General features: G+C 42.6%; 1 protein-coding gene across 2 annotated transcripts; it reads right to left on the reverse strand.

Annotated features, from left to right (window-relative positions):
* Positions 1 to 627: 627 nt before the first annotated feature.
* SSR1 (signal sequence receptor subunit 1) lies at positions 628 to 13291 on the reverse strand. Of its 2 annotated transcripts, XM_075270792.1 has the most exons (9): positions 13055 to 13291; positions 11291 to 11403; positions 9107 to 9200; positions 6247 to 6509; positions 5266 to 5342; positions 4027 to 4105; positions 3165 to 3258; positions 2916 to 2930; positions 628 to 1591 (listed from the first exon to the last, which is right to left on the reverse strand). In XM_075270792.1, the coding sequence occupies exons 1-9, from the start codon at positions 13119 to 13121 to the stop codon at positions 1524 to 1526; spliced, it is 870 nt and encodes a 289-aa protein (XP_075126893.1). In that variant the 5' UTR covers positions 13122 to 13291; the 3' UTR covers positions 628 to 1523. The 2 variants fall into 2 exon arrangements, with proteins under 2 accessions (XP_075126893.1, XP_075126894.1); XM_075270793.1 differs by lacking the exon at positions 2916 to 2930.
* Positions 13292 to 21143: the final 7852 nt, after the last annotated feature.

Consider the following 21143-nt stretch of genomic DNA (forward strand, 5'->3'; position numbering starts at 1 on the left):
TAGAAATACAGTTTTTTACCGGTATGCAAATTAGTTCTCACACAGTGATGGGGGCGTCCTCACTGCTGCTCGAAAACACGCTCCAGCGACGCCTCTATCTTCGGCTGGATCCTCCCCTTCGTCGTCTTCCTTTGCGTCACCTCCTACGCATGCGCAGTTGGTTCTGCCAGTGAGACACCAGCAGAGCCGAGTGCGCATGCCGGCCGGCGGGAGCCTCCCAAATACTCCAAATACTTTTCTGTATGGCTGGCAATTTTTGGGGGGCATGTAGAGAAAGGCTTGACATTCATGTACTGTTTTATGTCATTCTTTAAGTTACATTTATAACATTTTCTTCGTATAGAAAATGCCTGGGAGATATTCACCAGACCCAGAGCCCTCTGATCACTTACACAAGTTAAGTAAAACAAAATTGTTTTTGGTCTGGAAATATGAAATGCAGTATAAGTTAACAAAACCCCCCCAAAAAACAAACCCTTAGCCATGCAAGAAATCACCTACATGGAAACGAAACAAAAAAAATACTGGATGGTTAAGTGGTGGAATCCATGTTTATGTAGATGTGATAAACGCTCTTAACTGAGCAGCTTTACAAAAAAAAAAAAAAAAAAAAAAAAAAAAAAAAAATGGAGTTTTAATTTTATTTAAGAATTTATTTCTTTGTACACTTGTTTCCGGCAGACTCTTTCAAATGATACATTTCTCCATTTACAAAAAGTAAGCTTTGTTCTCTGAACATTTCTGCCCATCCACACAAAGACAATGGGATATATTAAAGCCGTCTCTGCTCCCCACAGCAATCAGCTTTGATTTCTTATAGCGCTCTTGAAAAATTAAAGCAGCACAATGATTGGTTGCTATGGGCAACAAGGAGGGTTTTTTTAAGAGTTTTTTTTTTTTTATGAATATGCCCCAATGTTCTTAATTAACCCTTTTAATATGCCAATCTTTTAAAAACCTTACTGTAGAATATTTTACACAACCATTTTTTTTTCCCAAACCAAGATAACCATAATGAAAACCTCTGGTAGAAGTTTTTGCACAATTCACACCCAGTTGCAAACCTGGAGACAGGCAGGAAAGCAGGTAAGCGCTTTTCTTCCAAGCAAAGAAAATTTCATACTGGGAGCAAAATGTTCTGGCACGTAGCAGGGCAGGGCTACAGCCAATATACACTGCAGCTTGCTTGGACTGAGATGAGCGCCCAATAAAAGTAAAGACCTCACATTTCTCTCATACTGTATGAGCCATCATGTGACTTAGGACTTGCTTGGCAGAATTATGATACATCACCAAGATCCTGTGTGATGTATGACACTTTAGTTAGTGAGGGGCACAAAATTTCTTAAAAAAGGGAAAGAAAAAAAAAAAAAAAAAAAAAGTTGCAGTCAATGATTTTCAATGTTTTACAAGACTTCACATGCCACTCCATTTTTCCCCATTATGGATGTCACAAATTTATCCATCCTGGATAGGAGAGGCCAATATTAGTGGACAGAAGCTCTTTAGACCACAAAGTCTTTTTATTCATCAGATCCTGCTGACCGTTTCTGGGCTCTTTTGCGTGGAGATCTTCTTGGGGAAGCTTTATCTATTAAAAATAAAAAATATATATACAATTATACAAGTTCTTGGATGTAACTCAAGCACACGGTCAATGCATTTGATGCAGTTTGGTCACACTAGGACACCTACTAAATGCTACATGGTCTATGACATCTGTTCATAGATGTCTGGTAGCCAAGTGACCTCAACAGTAAGACATGCATGGCCTCTTGTAGATAAGTTGATCATGCAGAAAGCTATAGGCACTATATGTTGGGTCTCCTGTCATCACAAAACATCCAAGTGCAAAAAGAGTTAGTGTTAACCATTTTTGACATTTGACAATTAAGATATTTTGCGATACTCCTTAATTTTTTTTCCTCTTTAAATATAAATTATTGTTTTTTGTTTTTTTTTGTTTTTTTTTTTTATTTGAAATCGGACATTTCTACCATTTGTTTGACAAATCTATACATGCTTCAAAACTAGATGCAGAGCAACCCATTGTCCAGGGAAAAAAAAAAAAAAAAATAAAAACAAAAAACAAACACTGCGATTTCCAAAAGCGTTGAGATTTTGGAAATTGCAGCATGTTAATTGTACCTAAACTCTGACAGTTTCCATATCAGTATAATGGAAGCAGAAAGACCACGGAGGACTTTCTGTGAAAAGCACTGAAGGAAAAAACTGCAGAGTTTCCGCAGCGTTTTTTTTTTTTTTTTTTTTGCTGTGACCTGGTATGTGGGGCCTTAAAGCGGTTATCCAGTTTAAAAAAAAAAAAAATTGGGCCAAAATAGCAGGATGGAAACAGTGAGGATTTAGCACTATTGTGGAGGTATTTGCAGATAACACCTTTAATTAAAAAGAAGATTAACCAGAATCTTTCATTTTGCTGGAACTGTAAAATACAGCGTTTTTTTTCCCTGTTGTGTTCCGGCGATGTGGGGCTTTAGCTTTCCAGTTACTTCTGGCAAATTGTAGTAGTAGTAACGTATAGGGGAGGGGGTGGCAGAATAGACTTTACTGCATACGTGTCCCCAGCCTGAAACACATAAAATGTGCTGCATCCATAATGGGGCTGTTTGCGGTATTTATCATAAAAGAAAAAATAAATAAATAAAAAACAGATTGCCCAGATACCCTGCAGATATTTCAACTTTTCATGAAAATTCAAGTACTCTTTAAGAAGTGAATAATTTTTAGTGGAAAAACATGCAAGTTATATTGTGGAAAGGAAGTGAAAAAAAAAATAAAAACAAACCCCAAACACAACAACATACAAGTTACATATATGTACTCAAGACAACATAACAGCCAACATTACAAAGGAATTCAGATTTCCTTCACTCAGAAAAGTAAAGTAGTCTCACCTCGTCTACTTTGCACTAGAGTCGCAAGGAAGCAAAAAAAGAAAGAAAAAAAAACAAAGACAGCAAGAAGTATTAAAGAAGAGAATACAGGACAATAGGACTAGCTTCTGTTTTTCATGGCAATGTTCCTACTATCACAGTTTAGAAGACCCAATGACTGCTTATGACTATATAAACTGATGCATTGTAGACACCAGTACATCTCATTGGAAGAACCCACAAGAACTAGAAGGATGGTTGAATACATACTGATCTGACTCAGCGTCTCCGGAGGAATCCAGCTCATGTCAACATCATTTTGGTTAGACGTGCCCATTTCCACTTTTTGGACAGGTCTCTTTCTCTGAAGAAAGAAAAGTACAATCCTTTTACATACACAACGTAAAGATCTTGGAATCATGTACCTTCACCTACTGTACAATATGGAAAGGAGTCAGGCTGGGACTACACAGCGATTTTGGCATCATGTGTGAAGATTCACTTGCATTAGTGCAGGATGACACTGCTTTTTGGTCACACTACAAGAGTGCCTAAAATTTCTGCATAGCTCCAGCTCGATTCCAGTATATCCTTTCCTCCTGGTCACTGTTGTATTTTGGTCCCAAGTTCCCAGACAGCAGCTTTACAGATGCAGGAGCAGGTTTACCATTGTGGTTACAGTCTGACACTGGCGTAAAGTGCACAAAAATGTGGCATATCTCTTACCGATATGTCATTAATAGCACATAGGTGGTTTGGAAATTACTGAAATTTTATGCCAGATTAACAACTTGCATGATAAATTTGCGCAAATTATTTATCAAAGCTCTCCTGTATCTTCGTTCACTATATTTCTTATGCTGAACAAAGTTTATTTATGTATCAAAAAAATTAAAGCTAATTTTTAAAGAAAAGTGATATGCGTATCTATGGTGTAAACTGAAGTTAATAAAAAAATAAATCATAAATTTAGGACTATTATACATTCTTTAATAATTAAGATCCTCCACAGCAATCTGTTTTCTATTTCTTTCTATGCCATAAACTGTAGCATTTTAAAGTGTGGATGAACCTACATACCTATCCTTCAGTAGGTTAAGATGGGACTAAAGAAGCAGAAATGTGTGCTTACCTTTCTGGACTCCAATAACTGGTGCAGACCAACAATTACAAGCAGCCCAAGACCACCAAGGAACAGGTACATGAAAATCCTTTAAAGATAAAAGGCATAAACACAGCATTGTAAGAGTAATGCACACATTGATTTCTTTGTGGTTTTATGCTTACACAACTGTATTAACTGAGGTATAGCGGTAATATCTGACCAGGATTTGGGCCTCACACTTTGAAAGGGCATTCCTATGTTATAAAAGGATATCCTAGCATTTACTGATCAGTGGGAGATCCAATCTCTGAGCCTCACTGGCACTGAAAAGGAAGGAGATGATTCACTGTTGCAGCCCTGTGCACCTTTCTAAGGCCGGGATCACACGGTGTATTTTGGACCGGAATTTGACACGGAGGCTACCTCAGTTTCCAGTCCAAAATACAGGTAGCTTCGACTGGATGCCGATGCAGTAGTTGGGAGGAGGGTGTGTCTTCAGGTGGATGTCGCGAGGTGAATCCTCCTGAAGAATGAGCATGCCGCTTCTTTTTTCCGAGAGCCGGAAAAAACAACTGACCGGTTCCCATTGATTTCAATGGGAGACGTCTTTTTGGTCAGGATTTTGAGGCCGAATCCGCTTCAAAATCCTGACCAAAATACCCTGTGTAAACGCAGCCTAACACTAGTCTTTACAGTGGAGTACTCTATTCCACCAGCTATGCAGGGAACTTCAGTCAGCCCCATTCCCTTTAGGCTTAAAAATAAATTTCTTATTTCATGCCCTTAGATTTCAAGCTGAGTTTATGACCAATTTTTGCCTTTGATCCAACTAATGGTGATCTTCGAATTTCCCCACTAGTGTTTTGCAACTACATTTGATACATAAAGGTTTCGTGGATCATGGAGTTATACAATAAAGCAAGAAAACTAAAATTGCCGTCACTGGTATAACGTTTATGAACACTACAACTGTAGAAACTCTTAACCCATTAACTGCCAGGTTCCCCAATTGGGGATGGGGTACTTTAACCCACCTACGAACGCCATCTGTCATTAAGAAATAGAAACAGAACATTCACGTGCTCCGGCAGGAGGTCGCCCATGATAGGAAATCTAAACTGATCATGTGTATGCATTGCCTTGCGCATACAAGGTCATTTTCAGACAGACATAAATAAATCAAAAATTATTGAAAAAAATTTTGGGCAGTTAATGGGTTAAGCAACCACCAACATCCACTTTCATCAACAGTTGATAAACACTTACGTTTCTCCATCCAGACCATCTTCCTTTTCAATTATAGTCACAGTCTGATTGAATACGGCATCCTGGAAAGCATTTCCCTAAAAATAAAAAAGCAACACAATGATTCAATTGTCACGTTTGACAAAAAAAAAAAAAAAAAATTTAAGTGCAGAGAAGGAGGAAAGGAAAATAAAACGTCCATGTTTCAAAATTTTCATAAAGGACATGCCATCACTAGGAAGTGTGTCCTATAACTGACACCAAAGGCTAGAATGAAGGGGATACATTGCTTCACTGAGCCCTGGACCTCTTCATTTTCTGGTCATATAGTTTGTAATTTGATGGTCTCATTCAAGTCAATGGACAGCAATGGAAGAAGACATACATAATGTTACTATCAGGATCAAAAATCAACATTTTTCTAGAGCACAAATATTGTAGGGAACTGGCTGCAATGCAGCTAATTTAGAGAAGTGCCAATAGTTCAGATCAAGAAAAGCTGCAATACTACCTTCCATATGACATGTTAGGTCTACAATAGATTTGAAGAATATAACTGAATTCAGCGCACGGTCAGCTGGTATACGCCCTGGTGCCAGAGATATCAGCATTCGTTTTGGTACAGGTATCCCTCCACTGTCAGAAGGGCAGACCTTACAGCCTAGAATTAATCCAGAACTGTTAGGAATGCCCTCTTTCATCGCGCATAGCTCATCCTCACAGTCCAACAAAGACGCTGCGCTGTAAGGCCTGCCCTTATGACAAGGGGGGGGGGGAGAACGGTGCTGAACCTAATGGCACCAAAATCTCTGGCATCAGGGCACATGCAGGCAAAGCAGACAGTGTGCTGAAGTGACAGGCAGGTTAAAAAAAAAAAAAAAAAAATTCTATGGCCAGCTATTCCTATTAACATTTATTTGGGTTTTATAAGTCAATATATATTACTCAGCAATGCTTCATGTAGAATATTAATGCTTTAGAAACAGAATAATGAAGTCTTACGCTTGCATCCTTGTAATTTAGATTGATGACCAGACCAAAAGGGCGTCCTCCCATTGGTTCAGCAGGGATAAAGGAGTATTCAAAGGTGGCCTGCCTCTGAGGAGGAACAACGGTGTTCAAGGGAAGAGCTGTAAAATTCTGAATATAGAACTGGTAGTCTTGAGGGTATCTGAAGGAGGCATCCAGAGACTCCACAATGAAGTCCTCAGTTCCCTTATTTGTGAAGCCAACAAGGAACTTCACAATATCATTAGCTGGGAAATCTAAAATGAATAAGAAATATTGTTTTATTTGCACACACTAAGTATGAGCTTATACACCAAGTCATGCATTTGTCTAGGCAAGTTTTAGTTGTACTACTTGGTAATTGTATAGTATAAAGGATTTCAGACTCAAAAGCATCTTGTATAATGCCACCCACGTTACCCTCCCGCACTCCTCTCTGGCTCATCGATCAAGACTTCCACAAGCTACAAGTGCTGCTGGGATTTTCCCCACACACATACGGTTGGGAAACGTCTGATGAAACGTCACTACTCTGAACTTACCATCCATGGATATTACCACTTACAATGAATTAAAAAACCCCAAAACACACAAATATTCAAATACATACTTCTGAGTGTGAAATGCTCTCTATACTATTTAGAACAGGTTTCACACCTTCGCTCATTGTCCAGTTTGTGCAATCCGGCCGGTTTCTCTTTCTTCTACCCCGCGAAACTGGATAGGAGACGGAAACCCAGCGATCAGTTTTCAAACCCATTCACTTGAATGGGTTTGCAAAGGTGACCACCCGTATGTGTCTTTTGCCTGTTGGCGGAGAAACCGTTTTTTTTTTTGTTTTTTTTTAGCTGACACACAGGACTTTGTGCCTGGTTTAAAAAGAAAAAAACAAAAAACAAAAACACACTACTGTTTTTCCACTGACAGGCAAAAGACGCACACGGGTGGTCACCTTTGCAAACCCATTCAAGTGAATGGATTTGAAAACTGACCGCCAGGTTTCAGTCTCCTGTCCTGTTTCGCGGGGCAGAATACGGAAACCGGCCGGATTGCACAAACTGGACAAAGAGTGCAGGTGTGAAAGCGCCCTAAATAGTATACCAGGCTTTAAAGGGATTCTATCATTAAAACGCAATTTTTTGTGACTAACACGTAGGAATAGCCTTAAGAAAGGCTATCCTTCTCCTACCTTTAGAAGTCTTCTCTGCGCCGCCGTTCGGTAGAAATCCCGGTTTTTGTCAGTATGCAAATGAGTTCTCTCGCAGCACTGGAGGCGTCCCCAATGCTATAAGAGAACTCTCCAGCGCCGCCACCATCTTCTTCAGGAACGGCCTCTTCACGCGTCGTCTTCCGGCAGTGGCTTCAGACTTATAGGCCTCTGGCAGAGCCTACTGCATATGCCCTCTGGCCACAAGAAAAATGGCTGCTTACACAGTAAGTAAGCGGCCATTTTCTTGCAGCTTGTGGGCATGCGCAGTCAGCTCTGCCAAGGCCTAGAAGTCTGACCCCTAGCGCCGGAAGAAAACGCGTGAAGAGGCCATTCCTGAAGAAGATGGAGGTGGCCCTGGAGAGTTCTCTCGCAGCATTGGGGATGCCCCAAGTGCTGCGAGATAACTAATTTGCATAGCGACGAAAACCTTTGATTTACACCGAACGGCGGTACAGAGGAGACATCTAAAGGTAGGAGAAGAATAGCCTTTCTTAAGGATATTCCTACATGTTAGGGACAAAAAAAAATAAATTGCTTTTTAATGATAGGATCCCTTTAAAATGACCTGTGCTTGTGGAAGCTAGAGAGAAAATTCCTTTGCTGGTATCATTGGAGCAGAGTCTATTGAAAACTATCAAGAACATAAAATCGGTGAAGGTACTGAAAGGTCCTCTAAATATAGCCGATATTTTTGCCTTCCACTCCTGGTTATAGATTCAACAAGTACTTTTAAGAACCTGAACGTGTCCTTACCAAAACTGGATGAGCTCAACCATATACATTAATTTTGCACACATTCCCCTCCCCCCCCCCCCCTCTTTAAAATTACCAAAACGACCACACTAGCAATGCAGCAGCCTCACCATAGTGTATTCTGTGCTACATACATCAACCAGAGGCAAACTAGAGGTGAAAAACACCCGGTCTGAACGTAAAAAAACCCAAAAATACTGGAAAAACGGATGTACTGACGCCCCACCCACTTCTCTTAACACTTTCAGACAACTGAAATGGGGGGTTCTGGGATCACACTCTAGCATAGGTATTCAATATCAGATTGGGGTAGGAAGGTCCTACATTGATCAGCAGTTTGAAAGGTACAACGTATAACAAAAGCCTGCACTCCATTATTACACTGCATACTAGCTAACAATGAAGAGACCATAGTACATGGATGAGGGTGAAATTTCTCTATCCCCCTACTGTTACTGACAAGCAATTAGGCAGTCAGTTGAGCCCCCCCCAGCCTTCTGTTCTAGTCAAGGACCACCCACTTGACTGTGGATACCCTAAATTAGCATATAGGGTGGTGAAACTAATAGAAATGACTGATAAGCAATGCTGTGTTCAAATTGTGCTGAATTACTGGAGCAGCACTGACTGAAGAATGCAAAAAGGTGTAGTTGGTGGAAGGTATTCTTTAATAAAAATGATATTTGCCCCAAAAGCCATATTTTGCACTGTGTTTATACCAGAGGTGTAAAGATCTGTCCCTGTGTGACATAAAAGTTATGAAGTGATCATTTTAGTCACTTTCCTGTGCAGATTTCTAGTTGTACTTCTGACCTAAGTATAAACCAATAAGACGAAATGTCTTGTCCAGTTAGATAATGGGATAAATGTAGTAACTGGAGAGTGAAGTACCTTCGCCTTTAACAAACAGGATGGTGGTATCAGCATTGGGAGAGGCTTTCGGTTCACCAGAACTCAAGTCTTCTTCTTCTTCCTTTTCTTCCGTCTGTTAAAATAAAAGGGATCCTTTATGTGAATATTTTTCAGAAAACCCTGCACAAGCTGCAAATGTTTATCTGCTGAACACACAAGTAAAAAAAATCTCATGCTTCTTGCAGCATTTATGTAGTTGAAATATCTGCTGCCACTGGGACTGTCAAAGAGGCATGCTCAGACAGGCAGGACACACTAGCAATATCTTTGTGGATTACTAAACACACAATTGCATTATTCATGCAGCTTTATTGTATATCCATATCTGTACACAAAAAACAGGAGTCCAAAACACAAAAGTTGTGCAAAGCTTTTCCCTACAAAAATGCTATGTTAACCTACCTTAGAGGAAACCTTTCACTATCCAAATAGGTGTCCCCCTCCCCATAAATAAACACTGCAGCCACACGATGTACTGGAGAAAGGCACCATGTGGTCACTGAACATGTCCAGGTGCAAGGTATGTATGCAGAAGGGCAAAATTCCCATCATTTAAAACTTAAGAACGGACAACTGCCCCCAAGAGGGCTGCCAGCCTTCGCTACAGGCCGGCACGCGGGGGGTTAAGCGGCTGGCCCGCCGGCAAAGTCTGCGTGCCAGGTGCTTCCATTCATTTCTATGGGAGCATGCTGTTCGGATCGGCTGATCCGAACAGTGTTTGCTCATCTCTAATAACTAATACATCATGATGTTGCTAAGTTGAGCCCATAATGTAAAACATTTGTAATGTGCTTTTCTCATTAAGGGACTCAAATAGGTCTAAAAATAACACATTACCTATAATCTGAGTGATATTCAGACGTGCTGCTGACGCGTCTCCTCCTCTTACATGGGACCACCAACTGCGCATGTTCTGTCAGCCATTTTGTGGTGGTCTCTTACACAAGACCACCACAAAACGGTTGATTGAAAATGCAATTGGCTCTGTTCAAGCCAAAGAGGCAGAGTGCGCATGCGCGGGATTTCCGATCCCCAAGAGGCGCTCAGCAGCCACTGACGCAGCAAAAATGAGGAGACATTTCAGGAACAGAAGACAGAGGCTACGCTGGTATCAATGATGAAGCTGTGCTCTGAGCACAGAGGAATGTCCCCTGTGTTCTCTAAGCACAATCAGCATAATGAAGAAAAATTTGAAAACGGCAGCGCAGACCTGCAAAATAAAGGTGCTTTAGTTTCTATAATTTTTTTTTTTTTTTTTTAAAGAGGACCTTTCACGACCTCCACCAATCCCCATCTTTTAACAAGTGCAGCTCCACTAATTCCATAACAGTTGCAATTCCCCTCTATCCCCACCATTCTTGAACAATCAGTGATGTTCATTCAATCCAATATGCTAATTAGACTCTGTAGTCAGGTTGGTGCTACCTGTCTATTCACTCTGTCCTGTAACCGCCTACCTGACTCTAGAGAGCCTATGTAGCAGAAGGGGTGCTGAAAATAAAATGCACTGGTTGCTCAGGAATGGTGAGGTCTAGAGAAAGAATTCCAACTTCTGGAATAAGTGGAGTGAATCTTACTGAAGGATGAAAAACAGAGTTGCTGGAGGTGGTCAACGGTTCTCTTTTAAAAAAAAAAACTAAAATAAATATCACATATATGATTCTGTGAATGGAAAAATAAAGTTATGAATTTTGGAAGGAGGATGGAAAAATAAACTAATGCAACAACCCACTGAGAGCTAAAGGGGTTAAGCTTATTCCAAATGTCTATATTATAATGAAGAATCTGATCACTTTATACCTGTTGAGCTCCACCAAAATAAAGTTGCATTAAATGAAAGTGTACATGTCATAGTTACAAGTTAGGAGATTTTGATTGGTGCTGATCCCAAGATACTCACTGGTTGTGAGAAGGAAGCAATCATCCAAAATCTATTCTATTAAGACCTCCTACATATGAGCAAATGCAATTTGGGTCATATATTGTCCACATTTTTCAGACTGTTCTGGTCCAGAGACCTGGACTTCTTGCATCACAGTAATGCATGATGCTAGACGTCCTGCCTCCCCCATGGCTCCAACATCCAATACCGTATATATTATTGTAAGGGACTTCTAGCATCACAGGCAACTGTCGCCAGACCGAACTCTAGGAAACACTTACCAAGTCTGTGGACTCATCTTCTTCTACTTCAGCCTCATCGTCATCATCTTCTACAACTGAGTCTTCAATTGCTTCTTCATCTTCCGTTGCATCTTGGGCAGCAACTAAAGGACCTGTTATAAAACACAGATAAAGTGTTTCAGATTCAACAAATCTAGAAGTCAATGATAGGAATCTAAATAGAATTCTAAATCTAGAAACGCACTTGGAAGAAAAAAAAAAAAAAGCTACATGCTGAGCTGTCCAGTAGGTACGAAATGCAGAGTCATCACTTGCTGCACATTTGAAGGACATCCAAGAAAGTCCAAAATAAACTAAAGATCTCTGCCAGGGGAAGACATGCAAGTTAATAATCTGAAGGTGCCTTACGCCAGGAACGCCAAAGTGGGAGGAAAGTATGCAATAGTTTCTTTTATCCATTATTCCATATGGAAATCAATGAGGATAAGTCACCACAGTGCAACCTTACAAGAATATGGGAAACTAATTCATATCATCTGGCTACTGGTTATTTTTTGGCTCATGAAAATAGGCAAATGTGAACTAGACAAAATTGTGGTGCTACTAGCCTATAATCTGTATGTGATTGAACATTGCTCAATGCCAATTATTTCTAGCATGATCATAGCAAGTAAACCTAATTCTTTATCTGGCTAGGACAGTTTGTAACCCCAGTCACCTCATCTACATAAGAGGAAAGCAACTTTCCAAAACTGCTTCTCATCCTATTATAAAGGTTCCGTCACTCAATGGGCATATGCTATAGGAATTCCCTCTCAGACAACCCCTTACCTCATTTTAGAAGTGGTGGCCAAGTGCAGTACCTTCACATCAGAGAATTACACAAGGTATATTGATGCTGCCTCTTGTTTCACCCCCTTCTACCTACAGTCCTGACCTTTATTGTGTTAACTGTTTTATTACCCTGCAATGACTAATTTTGTCTGTACATTAACCCTATAATGTGCAGGATGGTAGAATATTAAAATAAAAAAAAAAAAAATAAAAAAAATTAGTATTTCAGCAGCCTCCAAGTAAAGACTCATTTAAGTAACGCTAAGTTTACACAAGAGTTCTGGTTTCTGAAACCCTATCCGCTTACAAAGTAATTACCTGCAGAAACCCAAGGACCCCATAGACTATAAAGGGGGCCGCCAGTTTTCTGATGATCATGGGACCCAGGAGCTTCAAGTTACACCGCTGATCTATGTATCAGCTAAGTCATATACAGTGGATGACAGCTTGGTACACCTCACTATACGCCCAAGGTAAGTAGTCAGTAAACTACTGGCTGATCACAGTGAACCAGCCCTTTAAATGATAATAAAGACACAGCAATAATCCTGTAGCAGCTGCATGATGTCCATGCTGACAAAGTGCAGTAATATAGAGGCAGCAGCACAGTAAGAAGTGTATGGGGAGGAGTCGTAGAATGAATGAGCGCTGGACGCAGAGTGACACGTCAGCCATAGGTCTGACATACACACATAGCACACTACTGCAGCTACACACCTCCAGCACGATATACAGGAGGGCAGTATACTACTATACTATATATACACCTACAGCACGATATACAGGAAGGCAGTATACTACTGTACTATATATACACCTACAGCATGCTATATGAAGGCAGTGTACTGCTATACTATATACCTACAGCAAAGATCAGGACTCCCAGCCCGTATCCCCCTAGCCACAATACAAGTCTGCGCCAATGCCATGCTATACACACACGTACGGACGCACAGAACACCAGCATACCTCTGCTGACTAGTGTGACCGGGAAGGCCAGCAGCATCAAAAGCAGCAGATTGCGGAGCGAGGTCATGTCGGAGTCCCGTGTATGTCGTAGCCGTCGAGTCCACAGAGAAGCGGAGGAGGTGGAGGGTCTTCCTGACGATGCCGCCGCCTCTTACTTTATTATCAGGGCCTTTCACTCAATGGCGACTTGATACGTATCCTCCAGAGGTGGGAGGGCAGGGGCGGGCATTAGGAACACTGACATAACCCGCCTTTTCCGGCTGTGGGGGAAGCGGACGTGGCTGTCCGAGCCAGGCGAGAGAGTGTGTGGCAAACTATGAGGGCGTGGCTTGTACAGAGAGGAACTTGCCAGCCAATGAGATGCTAGCCATTCCGGCAGGCACAATGTACGTAATGGCGTGTAGCTAGCAGTGTAAGAGGTTAGTGTGCACCGCGCACCTGCCCGGTGTGCTGTAGCAGCCATTTTTGTTGAGGCGTAGCTATAGTTTGGCGCTCGCTACTGTATGGACTAGTCCAGAAAGGCTGAGATGGAGAAGTGGGTGACGTGCCAGTGGCGAGCAGTCACATGCCAGCTGTCATTCCTCACTGGTGCCTTGGAGAACTACACTCACCAGCCACTTTATTAGGTACACCTGTCCAACTGCTCGTTAACACTTAATTTCTAATCAGCCAATCACATGGCGGCAACTCACTGCATTTAGGCATGTAGACATGGTCAAGACAATCTCCTGCAGTTCAAACCGAGCATCAGTATGGGAAAGAAAGGTGATTTGAGTGCCTTTGAACGTAGCATGGTTGTTGGTGCCAGAAGGGCTGGTCTGAGTATTTCAGAAACTGCTGATCTACTGGGATTTTCACGCACAACCATCTCTAGGGTTTACAGAGAATGGTCCGAAAAAGAAAAAACATCCAGTGAGCGGCAGTTCTGTGGGCGGAAATGCGTTGTTGATGCCAGAGGTCAGAGGAGAATGGCCAGACTGGTTCGAGCTGATAGAAAGGCAACAGTGACTCAAATAGCCACCCGTTACAACCAAGGTAGTCAGAAGGGCATCTCTGAACGCACAGTACGTCGAACTTTGAGGCAGATGGGCTACAGCAGCAGAAGACCACACCGGGTGCCACTCCTTTCAGCTAAGAACAGGAAACTGAGGCTACAATTTGCACAAGCTCATCGAAATTGGACAATCAAAGATTGGAAAAACGTTGCCTGATCTGATGAGTCTCGATTTCTGCTGCGACATTCGGATGGTAGGGTCAGAATTTGGCATCAACAACATGAAAGCATGGATCCATCCTGCCTTGTATCAACGGTTCAGGCTGGTGGTGTCATGGTGTGGGGAATATTTTCTTGGCACTCTTTGGGCCCCTTGGTACCAATTGAGCATCGTTGCAACGCCAAAGCCTACCTGAGTATTGTTGCTGACCATGTCCATCCCTTTATGACCACAATGTACCCAACATCTGATGGCTACTTTCAGCAGGATAATGCGCCATGTCATAAAGCTGGAATCATCTCAGACTGGTTTCTTGAACATGACAATGAGTTCACTGTACTCCAATGGCCTCCACAGTCACCAGATCTCAATCCAATAGAGCATCTTTGGGATGTGGTGGAACGGGAGATTCGCATCATGGATGTGCAGCCGACAAATCTGCGGCAACTGTGTGATGCCATCATGTCAATATGGACCAAAATCTCTGAGGAATGCTTCCAGCACCTTGTTGTATCTATACCACGAAGAACTGAGGCAGTTCTGAAGGCAAAAGGGGGTCCAACCCGTTACTAGCATGGTGTACCTAATAAAGTGGCCAGTGAGTGTAAATGCGTAACTTTATTGGTTGCTATAAGGAAAATGTTTGTTCTCGTACCGAGTTGGATGCTGTAGGCAGTTTGGGCAGACGCTTCACTCCTCCCTTGTTTGGAATCCTCTTCTACATACTATAGTACACTGTTGTCATACATGTGTGTATATTGTATGTAGAAATTTACTACTATATACACACACACACACATATATATATATATATATAATGTTTCATACAATCATATTACAAGTAAATATTCCATTAGATCAGGAATGCTACTTATCAATAATCATAACAAACATAAGCAAATGATACTTCCCCATGTCCGAAAATGCCTATATAAAAGAAAACAAAACACTTGAGAGTCTTCAGTAGTTGATACCTTTTTTAATGGCTTACTAATAATGATGGTAGATTACAACTAGAGATGAGCAAACACTGTTCGGATAAGCCGTTCTGAACAGCGCGCTCCCATAGAAATGAATGGAAGCACCTGGCACGGCGACCGGCCGCCGGCAAAGTGTACGTGCCAGGTGCTTCCATTCATTTCTATGGGAGTGTGCTGTTCGGAACGGCTGATCCGAACAGTGTTCGCTCATCTCTAATTACAACGTTTCGAAGCTCCCGGCTTCTTCTTCAGGTATATCTAAAAACAATCCTACCCACTGGTTAACGCAGTACAAAAACATTTTCCTTATACGAAAATGTCTAGTCTACAAACAGATGCCTGCAACATCGCTATGCCGGCATCCGCCTCTCTATTACAGCGGATGCCGGGTCTGTATTCACATATGCAAAGCCAAGTGGCGAGATGCCGCTGGCCCTGCGTGCACGCTCATAGACCAGTCTAGCCTTCACAATGCGAATACAGACCCGGCATCCGCTGTAATAGAGAGAGGTGGATGCCGGGTCTGTATTCGCATTGTGAAGGCTAGACTGGTCTATGAGCGTGCACGCAGGGCCAGCGGCATCTTGCCGCTTGGCTTTGCATATGTAACCCCGCCCACCAATGACACAACAAAGCCGGAAGAAAGAAGAATTTACAGCAACGAAGACTGGTGAGTATGCGACGTGGGAATACCCCTTTAAGGAGAATTCCCTATTGTGTGTGGACTTCTATGTGGGCATGGAGTCTGGTACAAAAATCACATGGGTTGTCATCTAATTCTTTGTGGCTTCTTTTCACAGGTAATTCATTTTTCTTAAAGGATAGACCTCCACCAATGCTGTCCTACTCCATGGTCTCTGAGAAATTTATGTCAGATTAGTAGCTATGTGTCTCAATTACTTACACATCTCACTACATCCTTTCTAGATCACAAACCGGAACCCCCTTTTAAAGAGGACCTTTCATGGGTTTGGGCATAGGCATTTCTACCATGTTTCCCCGAAAATAAGACAGTGTCTTATATTAAATTGTCACTCTAAATATAGGACCTGTCTTATTTTTGGGGGGTGCCTTATTACAACCAGCAGTCATGCCGGCACTTCCTTAGTGGAGCGTCAGCATGACTGCCGGTTGTAGGTAGGGGAGGGGGGAAGGTATCATACTTACCTTTCCCTTCTTCCTAGCAGCGCTAGTGCTGCTGTTCGTCCTGGAAGTGGTGAGCGGGGCTTAGCTAGGCTTCGGGAGGTGGGGCTTAGCGATGTTTCAGGGGCGGGGCTTAGCGGAGCTTTGCAAGCTCCACTTCACTGACACAGCAGCTGTGCTCCGTGTGCACAGGAAAGCCGGCTGCTGCCTCTTCTGTATGGCAGCTGCTGTCTCTGCCTCTGGGATGAGCTGGGAGAGCTCATCCTACAACAGCAGAGGCAGCAGCCGGCTTTGCTGTGCACACGGAGCACAAAGCATGGCTGCTGTGTCAGTGAAGTGGAGCTCGCTAAGCCCCGCCCACGAAAGCTCCGAAACCCCGCACAACACTGCCCGGCATGCCTTATTTTCGGGGGATGCCTTATATTAGGCAATTCAACAGAAACCCCCGCATGCCTTACTTTCAGGGGGCGTCATACTTTCGGGGAAACACGGTATATACTGCTGGAAAGCACTGTTGGCTTTCCCAATTTGTGCCCTGGTTGCTATCGGTACCGATACCGTAGCTCTTCACAGTCAACGTCCTTTTCCACAGCAGCGCCTATAGCACTGTACTGTGAGAGCGGGCAGGAACGCCCCCTCCCCTCCTGATAATACTCATCTATGGACGAGCACTGTGAGCAGAGGGAGGGGGCTTTCCTCCCCGCTCACACTGTACAGCGCAATAGGCGCTGCTGTGAAGGACGTACCTGACTGACTGTCAGGAACGCCCTTCTGACTGTAAAGAGCTACGGTACCGAAACTGAAAGCTCTTTACACGGGGCACAGATCGGGAAAGCCGACAGTGCGCTGAATTCATCACACTGTCGGCTTTCCAGCAGTATATAGAACTGCCTGTGCCCCAAACCCATGAAAGGTCCTCTTTAAATGATCCCATTCCATTTTCACCTCCATGTGTAACCTTTCCAAAATCATTTGACCATGTATTGATTGGTCCACTACACTGAAGGGAGCTTCCAGGAGGCTGACTACTTGTATAGTCGCTGAGCTGCAGTAACTTGGTACAGCCACTACAAAGACAATAGAGTTTCTGCTTCCAACTCTTATTTCTGATGAAATTCTGCTGCTTGTTTGCATTGTGTGGCCATAGCCTAAAGGGTATTTCAGCTACAAACCATCTACTCTCACTTGCCCACCTCCTACTTGTACTGTCCACAAATAATTGTAATAAACTGTTGGCAAACTACTTCAATTAAATACGTAGGGGTGAAGATCCCCACTGACCTCAATGTATATGATTTGAATTATCTCAGGCTGTTAGGCTGCTTTCACACGGAGTAACGCTCCGCTCATTCTGACACGTAAACAGTCAGCGCTATAAAACAGAATCCCATTGATTTCGCACGGTACACATTGAAATCCATGGGAGGCTTTTTAACCCATTGATTTCAATGTGTAGCGCATGTAAGATGGGACTCATTGAAGTCAATGGGATTCTGTTTTACAGCGCTCACTCTGGCATGTGTTTAGGTGTCAGAATGAGCAGAGCGTTACTCCATGTGAAAGCAGCCTCAGAGTATATCATTTCCGACTAGCGCAAGTTTGCTTGCTTTACAATTGTCCTTGTTCAAACTCTGTCAAAATGGACATCATCCCCAGGCACTTGGACATGTTTCAGGCTTTGCCTGTCCAATCGTGGGCCTCTTTTTCATACATTTGCAATTGGCTTTTGGGAAATTTGCATGGGACTCGGGGCGCAGTATACCTAAATTTAGCACCATAACATGGTGTAAAATTAATGGCTGCACAAGCCTAGCAGACACCAGAATGTATTACTCTACTACAGCTTAGATTGTTCAACTGGCATTATCGTGTCAGCACTAGAAACGGAGTTGCTCTTGGTGTACTTAGCATTTCTGCCGTGGATCCCAGCCTCCTGTTGGTCGAGACATTTGGACTACGTCCTCCTGTCTAAGCACTTTTTGTCTCTTTGAATCTCGAGGGCGACACTGGTAAGGACTCTAGGGCCTCTTTGCCCTTTCTTTGCTAATCCGATGTTTCCTCTGGGTCTCTAGGCTCATAGGTTCCTTCCGTAGAGTGTTAAGGACGATATATGTATACATTATGTGCTCAATGGGGCTCTTCTGCCCTCTTTTGCGTCAATCTATCTATGATGGAGTATAACCAACTCTCCCCATTTCTGCAGTCATCCTCCTCTGCTCTTTTGACCAGCCCCACTGATTTGGAGGATATTTTTTTTTTGGCCATCTGAGGCTTCATCACCAGCCCTTTTGTTGCTCTATGGTCTCCTCTTGCATGAGATGACACTGGCAGACCTCTGTATGTTCATTCTGGAATGGGATCTTCTGTGCATGTTAGATGGTTTGAACAGGGTTTAATCCTTCGCCTTGTCTCAAATGCTGTGTTTACCTTGCAGTGCACAAGAGAAGAAGTTTAAGCTCCTTACTCGATGGTACCATTGCACAGAACTCTGTAAGATCTATTCATCTTTGTCAGACCACTGCTGGTACTGTGCAACTGAGATTGTGACTAGGACTGGGCGTTTAAACATAAAAAAAAATTGCCACTTACCTGAAGAGAACAGGGAGCTGCACCGGAGCCCAGGAGAAGTGAATAACACAGTTTTTGTTTGGTCTGTTTTTGTTCGTGCATCCAACCAAAACTGCAAGTGGAACCTTGCGAATACTGTAATAACTAATATAATATACGTGAACAATATCACGTTGGTTATCAAGACTGACATTTGGTTTCAGGTTTGTTTTTTATTATTTCCCAGCCCTAGTTGGGTTCCTCTTGCATGTTTGGTGCTTTATGATTCTGCCTTTAATAAATGCCTCTTCTTGAGGGTCAGCCTTAGTTTTCCCTACCCTCTATATGCTTCCCCTCCCCATTTCTCATTCCTCCTATCTCTTTCTTCCTGTGCTCTTAGTTTATTTCTCCCCTTCTGTTGTTCTGCTTCATTAGTCTTGCATTGTTGTGAAGATATGGTCCTCATCCCTACTACTATATTGGGGCCCATGTCCTTGAGACTTAACCTAGGGATTCTCTTTGGGGAGGTTTGAAGTTCTTTTTATAGGTTACTGGTCCGATTTGCACCCAGCACCTAACGTGGTGTATTTAATAATATGTACCAAGTGTCCCACTGGGGGTTATGTAGGGGAGACAGGACAGACACTCAGAATGCAGATGAACTCACACCGACATACGATTAGAGAGCAAAGAATGGACCTCCCTGTGCCAAAACACTTCTGCAATCAAAATCATAATATCATCAATGACATGAAGATCCTGTTTTAAGAGGAAATTTCAAAAGCAAAAAAGATAGACGTGTATGTGAGTATAAACTAATGATGACCTTTGATACACTCCAAGGGGGATTAAACCAGTCACATGGTTTTATGTCCTTTTACAACAACTAAACACCATGTTACTGATCAAAGGAATCATAAAACTCAGAGAGCCTTCCTGTGAACTGACATATTATTTTGGACTTATCTGTTTATTTCTTTCTACTGTTTTCCATCAATTGTGCACCAAACACTATTCCTGTATAAATATGCTTACCTTCAGATATTGTGTTATACCAGCCTGATGAAGAGACCTGAGTAGTCTCAAAAGCTTGCAATTTGTCATCATTTTTTTGTTAGCCATTAAAAAAGGTATCAACTACTGAGGACTCTCAATCTTTTCATTACTTATGGTAGGTGAGAAACAAGTATACACAAACCATGCAGAAATAGCAAACAAAAGGGTAACAAGCCTAAGCTATGTTTACTCTCTTCGGAATTGTGTAGACGTTTAGATCCAAGTACAATCTTATTAAATTTTAGATTTAATATACATATGAAGGCACAGTGCTTAACCCTTTAATGACAAGTACCAAGTAGTACAATGCTGTCGTCGATGACTTAATACGTTCTGCTGTACAGTGTCTGAGCAGACGGCCTCTGGAGTGGAAGTTGGCTGCACCCCCTGTCAAAGCTGTGCTCCAATTCCAGATTTTAACCACTTAGATTCTGCAGTCAAACATGAGTGAACATTCATCTCCTGCCTACTGAACAAAGACCCTGATCCCTTGACCGGTAGTTATCACTGCTGTCTGTGTAAGAGACCTCATGTGTGAAAGCAGGAATGATTACCAATCCCTGTTGCTACTAGTGCAATGGATCGGGGTTTGGGAACAGTGAGCGGGAGATGAAGGTTTCTCCTGGCCGCTGCTCTAACTGAAAGAGTCACAAGGCAGTGGTCCAGACAGCTGGTGGCCATGGTTCGGGGTTGGACCCACAGTCCGCCAGTTGAGTAGTCCAGCGCCTGGGTACTGTGGGCTGGCGTTATCCAATCCCAAAAGACAGGGTAGCACCAACCTCTGCCTATAAGATGAGATGTTGTACCAAGTAACACCTCCAGACTTCCTTCCCTGCTAATCTTAGTAATTCATAGACCTTCTGGGAGAGTGGGGGTCAGGGAGCTCCAGACAGAGGCTGCCTGAACACAACTGTGGCAGACTCCACAGAAAACTGTGGGCGATGAGCAAGGCATTTACAGATAGACAGCTTCACAAAGAATTATGCACCAAAAGGATAGGACCTCATATGAATTAGAGGGGTGTGAACAATCCACTATCTTCAGAGGGAGTTCAGAGCTTCCACGACCACTTCCTATCTTGAGGACAGGAAACCTGAATTAAGGTGTAGACCTCTATATCTCCTCAGGTTTCCTGTCCTATGACGGGTG

This window comes from Leptodactylus fuscus, chromosome 4 (assembly GCF_031893055.1).
Source record: "Leptodactylus fuscus isolate aLepFus1 chromosome 4, aLepFus1.hap2, whole genome shotgun sequence".
Classification (NCBI taxonomy): domain Eukaryota; kingdom Metazoa; phylum Chordata; class Amphibia; order Anura; family Leptodactylidae; genus Leptodactylus; species Leptodactylus fuscus.